The following is a 7,578-nucleotide window of genomic DNA, read 5'->3' on the forward strand; positions in this document are numbered from 1 at the left end:
CCCCCCCTGCCCCGTCACAGCTCCCGGTCGGTGCTGCTGGACGAGCTCTTGAGTGGCACCGAGTCGAACCCGTCCGGCATCCGCTGTGGGGTGGGGACACTGAGGCACGGGGACAGCCTGCGGGGGGGAAACTGGGGCACGGGGACCCCCCCGTGGGGACACTGAGGCACAGAGACCCGCCAGAGAGGGGAAACTGAGGCACGGGATTCCCCCCCAGGGGGAAACTGAGACCCCCAGGGTGGGGACACTGAGGCACGGGATCGCCCCCCCCAGTGGAGAAACGGAGGCACTGAGACCCCCAAAGCAGGGGGCACAAAGTGAGGCACAAAGACCCCCCAGTGGGGAATCTGGGGCATGGAGGCCTCTGGTGATGGGGAAACTGAGGCACAGAGACATTCCCCCCCCAGGGTGAGGACACTGAGGCACAGAGACCCCCAGGGTGGGGACACTGAGGCACGGGAACAGCCTGTGGGGGGAAACTGAGACATGGAGACCCTCCGGGGGGGAACTGAGGCCCGGGGCACCCCCCAAGCCCCTCCCCTGCTGCGGCTCCTCCGGCAGCTCCTCCCGGGCTGTGCCCCCTCGCCCCCCCCCCTTACCTTGGCCTTCAGGGCCCGGAGTTTCCCGAAAAGCGACATTTCGGTGGCAAAGAGCAGCTCGTCCTCGGCGTCCTCGCCTTCCATGATGGCACAGCTGTCGGGGGACGCCGCCTCTCCCTCCCGCGCCGCCGCGTCCATCACCAGCTTGGAATACTTGTATTCCAGCCTGGGAATGCGGGAGGTGCCATCACCCCCTCAGCGACAGTGACCCCCCCCCCCAGCCCTGCGGCCATCGCTCACTTTTGGGTCTTCTTCCAGAAATAGGCGGCGAGCGCGGCCAGCAGCACGGCCAGGCCCGTGCCCGTGGAAATTCCCACTTTGAGCCAAAAATCCACGCTCCGGCACGGCCGCGATTCCTGCGGGGGCAGCGCAACCCCCCCGTGGCACAGCCGCGGCTCCCGCCACACGTACGTGGTTTTCTGGGGAGGGGGAAGGGGCTTTAATGGAGTTTAGGGGGTCCTAAAACCCACCCCCGTGGGGCAGGGAGGGAGCTAGACCCCTGCCACATGGCAGTGGTTTTATGGGGAAGGGGAAATAGGGGGTTTAATGGGGTGAGGGGGTCTCAAAGCCCACCCCCGTGGCGTCAGGGCGGGACTGGGACCCCTCCACACGTGGGTGGTTTAATGGGGGGGAAAGGATGTTTAATGGGGTTAGAGGTCCCCAAAGCCATCTCCGTGGCATCGAGGAGGGACCTGGACCCCCCCCCTCGGGTCCCACCATGTGTAGTTGGTTTCATGGGGTGGGGAACGGAGGTTTAATGGGGTTTAGGGGTTCCAAACCCCATCCTGTGGCACAGCTGCAGCTCCCCACACACGTACGGGGGTTTCTGGGGGGCGAAACGGGGTCTAATGGGGTGGGGAGTCTCAAAGCCCACCCCCGTGGCGTTGGGGCGGGATCGGGACCCCTCCACGCGGTGGTGGTTTTGTGAGGAGGGGGAAAGGATGTTTAATGGGGTAGGGGGTCCCAAAGCCCATCCTGTAGCACAGCCACGGGGCCCCCACATGTGGGTGGGTTTCTGGGGGTGAAAAGGGGGTTTAATGGGGTTTAGGGGGTCCTAAAACCCACCCCTCCCCGGCGCTGGGGCAGGACCAGACCCCTCCATGCGGGGATGGTTTTGGGGGAAGGGGGAACAGGGGGCTCAGTGGGGTGGGGGTCCCACAGCCCAGGCGGGTGGGTGGGTTTCTGGGGAGGGGGAGAAGGGGCTTGGGGTGGGGGTCCCGTACCTGGACGCCCCCAATGCAGGCACCGGGGATGGCCCGGTAGTGGGAGGGGGCGCAGCGGGGACAGCCCTGGGGGGACACCCACAGCAGGTGGAAGGTGCAGCCATCACAGGTCCCTTCGGGGCATTTGCTGGGGGAGGACAAGGGGGGTCAGTGGCGGTGACACCACAGGGTGACACCGCGGGGGGGGGCGGGGATTGGAGCAGGAGGGTCCCCAAGTGAAGCAGCCCAGGCATGTCCCTCTCTGCCAGCAGGAGATGGGGGGGTCACCCTGGGGGTGCCCACAAAGCCCCCCCCGCGGGTCCTCAGTGTCCCCTCCTCCACCTGGGGTGACATCCCAGGATGGGGGAATGGTGACAGAGATGTCCCCAAAGAGAAGCACCACAGGCTCCTTGCCAGCACAAGATATAGGGTCACCCTGGGGATCCCCAAAGCCCCCCCTGGGGTCCCCAATGTGTCCCGCCCCCCCCTCACCTGGGGACAGCCAAGGTGCCAGTGACACAGCCATAGTGACACCCCACGCTCAGGACACCGTGACAGGGGTGTCCCGAAAGTGAAGCACCCCGAGGATGTGTCCCTTTCTATAGGTGATGTGTGGGGGTCACCCTGGAGGTCCCCAAACCCCCTCGGCATCCCCGGTGTCCCCCCCCCACACCTGGGGACAGCTGGGGTGATGCCCCAAGGTTGGGGACATCACGACACCTGTGTCCCCAAAGTGAAGCATCCCAGGGACCAGCCCACCCCAGCAGGAAATGGTGGGGTCACCTTGGGGGTCCCCAAAGCCCCCCCCCCGGGGTCCCCAGTGTCCCCCCCACCTGGGGACAGCCAGGGTGCCACTGGGGGGGGCTCAGGGGGTCACAGCGCAGGCGGAGGGTGGTGGCCCTGCCACTGGTGCAGGGCTGTGTGACATCGTTGGACCTGCCAGGGGACACAGGGGGTCAGGGGGACACTGGGGACACAGGGGGGTGTCCCCCCCATCCCTGCCCCCACCTGAAGAAGAAGATGACGTCGGGCAGGTCGGGGTGGCTGCCCGGGAACAGCTCCGGGGGGGACACGACGCCGTCCAGCACCGCGCTGGTGGTGACACCTGGGGGGACATGGGGCCGTCCCTGTGGTGTCCCCGGGCCCCCAACAAGTGCCAGGGGTGTCCCCAATCACACCAGGGTGTCCCCAGTCACACCAGGGTGTCCCAGTGCCACCAGGGTGCCCCATTCCCAGTATCCCATTCCCAGTATCTCTCACCCAGCAGGGTGTCCCCCAAGGTGGCCCATTCCCAGTATCCCAGTCCCTCACCCACTAGGGTGTCCCATTCCCCTTCCCAGTATTGCATTCCCAGTGTCCCATTCCTGGTCCCTCACCCAGCAGGGTGTCCCATTCCCATTCCCAGTGTCCCATTCCCATTCCCAGTGTCCCTCACCCAGCAGGGTGTCCCATTCCCATTCCCAGTGTCCCTCACCCAGCAGGGTGTCCCCCAGGCTCACGGGCTGGGAGGACACGGCCCCGCGGGCCCCGGCACCATTGGGGGGTACGACAATGGCCTGGCACACGTAGGACGTCACCCGGCGGGTGGGGGCCCCCCCCCGGCCCTGCGGCACCGAGTCGGCACACGAGGCCTTCTTCCTGCCCTGGGGACATGTGGCACGCCTGGCACATGCCTGGCATACGCCTGGCACATGCCTGGCACACACGGGGCACACAGGGGGCACACACAGCAGGGTGTGTTCCCATGTGTGCACACGTGTTCCCGTGCCCTCCTCTCTGTGTTCCCATGTGTGCACACGTGTGTTCCCGTGCCCTCCTCTCTGTGTTCCCATGTGTGCACACGTGTTCCCGTGCCCTCCTCTCTGTGTTCCCCTGTGTGCACACGTGTGTTCTCGTGCCCCTCTCTCTCTGTGCCCCCCGTCCCGCGTGCCCAGCCGTGTCCCGGCCGTGCCTCACCTGGTGGCCGCAGGGGCTGAGCTGGAAGCGGTGGCTGTAGCGCAGCCCCTTGGGGGTGAAGCTGGGCCCGGTGCCCACCCCCAGCCCCGCGCCCAGTGCAGGGAACTCGTAGAGCAGCGTCCGGCCGGGCAGGGACAGGGACAGGCTGCAGTTGTTGTAGCACAGGGAGTGCAGCTGGGGACGAGGACACGGTCAGGGACCGGGATGGGGACAGGGAAAGAAGCATGGGGACAAGGGACAGGGACACAGGGACAAGGGGTCAAAGACAGAGATAGTGGTCAGGGACAGAGGGACAGGGACAAGGAGAGGGGGCTCAGGGGTGGATGTGGCACCCACCAGGGACACCCCTGTGGGCATCACAGGGAGCTGGCACCGCCCCTCAGGGACAGGGGACATGTGGTGTCACCCACTGGGGTCATAAAATGTCACCCACTCGGGGTCACCCACCCCACACTCACCCTGTCACCTCCCTGAGATGGCCAGGGGGGCTGGTGTCACCTCCCTGGGGACAGTTGGGGATTGGCATCACCCATCCAGGCAGTGTCACCCACCCAGGATGGCCGAGGGAGCTAGTGTCACCCACCCTGTCACCCACCCTGTCACCCACCCGGGATGGCCGGGGGGGGACTGGTGTCACCCACCCAGAGTCAGACACTTTCACCTCCCTGGGGACAGCTGAGGGGGGCTGACATCACCACTCAGGCAGTGTCACCCAGCCAGGACGGCCGGGGGGACCTGGTGCCACCCACCCATGACAGTGTCACCCTCCTGGAACTGCCCAGTGCCGCCCCCGGGGGACCCCTGGGGACACCCACCTGGTTGCTGCGCGTGCCGGGCCCGCAGGGGTGGCACGAGGGGGTCCCTCCCGAGGGGGGTCCCCGCAGGATGGTGCCGGGGGGGCAGGGCTGGCAGGTCCCTGTGGGGTCCAGGGCGCTGCCGGGGGGACAGGGGGCACAGGGGCCCGCGGGCTGGGGGGCACAGCGGCGGCAGAAGGAGGCCACCCCCCCCAGCACGTTGGTGACGTTGACGCTGTACAGCTTGGCCACGTCACCCGTGTAGCGCCGTCCCTGCGGGAGACACGAGTGTCACCGGGGCGGGAGTGGCCCCTGGAGTGGCCCCTGGAGTATCCTCTGGGCAGGAGTGACCCCTGGGCGGGAGTGTCCCAGTGGATGGCAACAGGGAAAAGGGCAGTAATTCCCACTGTTTGGGGATTCTCTTGGCCTTCAGAATGTCCCAAAAGGGAGGAGGGGACACTCCTGGGACTTCCAAAGGGAGGAGGGCACACCCCTGGGACCCCCAGAAAAGGGTCCCTCTGGGACCCTCAAAGGGAAGAGGGGACCCCCCAAAGGGAAGAGGAGACACCCCAGGAAACCCTCTAAGGAAGATGGGACCCCCCCAGGCCCTCCCCAAGGGAAGGGGGGACACCCTGGGACCCCCCAAAGGGATGAGGGGACCCCCTGCCCAGCCCTCACCGGCTGGTGGTAGGGGGTGCGCTGGAAGGCCCAGGTGAAGCTCAGGGTGCCGTTGTGCTGCACCACGTACGTGTAGGACCGTCGGCCCGTGGAGCCCCTCCAGGTCTCCACCGGGCTGGTGGCGCGGGAGTTCACACCCTGCGGGGACAGCCACAGTGTCCCCTGCGTGTCCCAAAGGCTCTCTGCCGGCAGGGACACTGGGGACCCTGAGGAGGGGCTCTGGGGACCCCCAAGGTGCCCCAAACCTCTCCTGCTGGTGAGGAGGGGCTGATCCCCAGGGTGTTTCACTTTGGTGACACCACTGTCATCGTGTCCTCAACTTTGGGGTGTCACCCTGGCTGTGCCCAGGTTTGGGGGAGGGACACTGGGGACCCCGAGTTTGGGGACCCCCAGGGTGACCCCCCCATCTCCTGCTGGGAGAGAGGGACACATCCCTGGGGTGTTTCACTTTGGGGACACCACTGTCACAGTGTCCCCCCCAAACCCAGTGTGACCCCTCTAAATACGTGTGCCCCCGCTCACCACCATGAATGGGGGATGCCACTGTCACGGTGTCCCCCCCAAACCCGGGGCGCCCCCCCAAAGTGCCCCCCGCTCACCACCATGAATGGGGACACTGTGACAGCAGTGACCCCCCCAAACCCGGGGTGACCCCCCCAAACCCGGGGTGACCCCCCAAAGTGCCCCCACTCACCACCATGAAGTAGAGCTCGCAGCCCACGCTGCAGACGGTCTCGAACACGAAGGTGATCCTTCCCACCTCCCGGCTCTCCGTGTCCTCCAGCACCGGGCTGGGAGGGCTGGGCACAGCGTGGGGACAGCGTGGGGACACTGCCAGCCCCGCCGCACGGCCGCGCCCCCCGGCCGCGGGGACACCCCCTCACCTGAAGCCCGGCACCACCAGCGTGAGGATCATGAAGTCGCTGTCCGAGGCTCCGGCCGCCGTGTAGATGAAGTCCCCGGCCACCTCCCAGCCTGCGGGGACGCGGCGGCGCTTGTGGGGCCCCGGCTGTGCCCGGGGAGGGGACAGGGAGGGGACAGGGAGGAGATGGCCCCCTGTACCTGCGACACCCTTGTACTCGAAGCTGATGCCGCTGAGCACGGTGGTCTCCATGTTGGGGGGCAGCACGTTCCACCACTTGTACTCCAGGCCCAGCGCGGGCTCCGTGCCCGGCGGGCACGACAGGCAGGCTGGGGACACGAGGGGACAGCCCTGCACCGGGGTGGCACCCCCACCTGCCCCCCGGCAGCTCTAGGGACCCCGGTCATCCCTTGGGGACAATTATAGAGACAGGAGGGGACAGCCCCTTCCCCCGGCAGCTCTGGGGACCCTGGTCGCCCCTTGAGGACAATGACAGGGACATCCTTAGCGGAGCTATGGGGACGGGAGGGGACAACCCCACCCTGGGGTGGCACCCACCTTCTGCCCGGCAGCTCGGGGTGCCCCGGTAACCCCCCCTGGGGACAGTGATGGGGACAGGAGGGGACAGCCCTGCCCCCAGGACGGCACCCCCCTCCCGCCGGCAGCTCGGGGTGTCCCTGTTGCCCCCCGGGGACGCTCCGAGGCGGCCTTACCGGAGCCGTTGGAGAAGGAGCCGCGGGGACAGGGCTGGCAGGAGCCCCCGGCGCCCTTGGCAAAGCCGGGGTTGCAGGGGGGGCACCGCGACCTGCCCCCCGAGGGCGGCAGCCGGGCCGCCTGCGGCAGCTCCTCGCTGCAGATCTTGGGCTCTGCCCACTTGTACATCAGCTGCGTCTGCCGGGGCAGCGCGTGAGGGGGGGGACACCCGCAGGGGACACCCACAGGGGACGGGGGGGGCCGCCCCGGGGGTCCCCGCGGTACCTCCCCGCCGGCGTCACAGGCCGTGTGGGTGTAGAAGAAATCCTTGTCCGTGCAGGGGGGGGCGCGGTTTGCAGGACCCCGAGCCAGGCTCTGCCGGGGGGGGGACACGGGGGTGAGGGGCCGGGGAACCTCAACGCTGTCCCCAACACGGGGGGGGTGGGCGTGTCCCCCCTCCCAGCCAAGGGACACCGGGTCCTCCCTGTCCCCTGCATCACCTTCCCCAGGGACACCCCCACAGCACAACGTGGGGGGACAAGGGGACCCCCAAGGCCACCAGCTCTGGTGTGGGGACTCCCGGGTGTCCCCTCTTCCCAGCAGAGGTGTCGGTTGTGAAGGGACCCCAACCCACCACGGGATGTCGGGTCCTCCCTGCTCCCCACATCATCTCTCCCTCCCCCTGGGGCACGGACTGGGGGGGACAAAGGGACCACTAAAGCTGCCACCTCTGGGTGAGGTGACCCCCAAATGTCCCCTCTCCCCAGTGCAGATATTGGGCTTGCAAAGGGACC

At 67.6% G+C, this 7,578-nt stretch overlaps 1 protein-coding gene across 1 annotated transcript in view; it reads right to left on the minus strand.

Moving 5' to 3' along the window:
* The window catches only part of LOC113962689 (UPF0577 protein KIAA1324-like), a gene marked incomplete at its 5' end in the record, with an annotated part of 21,508 nt that extends 14,349 nt beyond the window's left edge, over positions 1–7,159 (minus strand). Inside the window, 17 exon segments of the mRNA XM_027673451.1 lie at positions 1–83; positions 600–765; positions 840–1,018; positions 1,823–1,949; positions 2,294–2,341; positions 2,657–2,737; positions 2,810–2,906; positions 3,276–3,444; positions 3,758–3,931; positions 4,573–4,824; positions 5,230–5,367; positions 5,924–6,029; positions 6,114–6,204; positions 6,292–6,420; positions 6,805–6,982; positions 7,070–7,129; positions 7,131–7,159. Of these exon segments, the coding sequence (XP_027529252.1) occupies positions 15–83; positions 600–765; positions 840–1,018; positions 1,823–1,949; positions 2,294–2,341; positions 2,657–2,737; positions 2,810–2,906; positions 3,276–3,444; positions 3,758–3,931; positions 4,573–4,824; positions 5,230–5,367; positions 5,924–6,029; positions 6,114–6,204; positions 6,292–6,420; positions 6,805–6,982; positions 7,070–7,129; positions 7,131–7,159 (2,093 nt within the window).
* Positions 7,160–7,578: the final 419 nt, after the last annotated feature.

The sequence above is a fragment of the Neopelma chrysocephalum genome, unplaced genomic scaffold (genome assembly GCF_003984885.1).
Source record: "Neopelma chrysocephalum unplaced genomic scaffold, ASM398488v2 Primary Assembly neopelma1_184484, whole genome shotgun sequence".
NCBI lineage: Eukaryota > Metazoa > Chordata > Aves > Passeriformes > Pipridae > Neopelma > Neopelma chrysocephalum.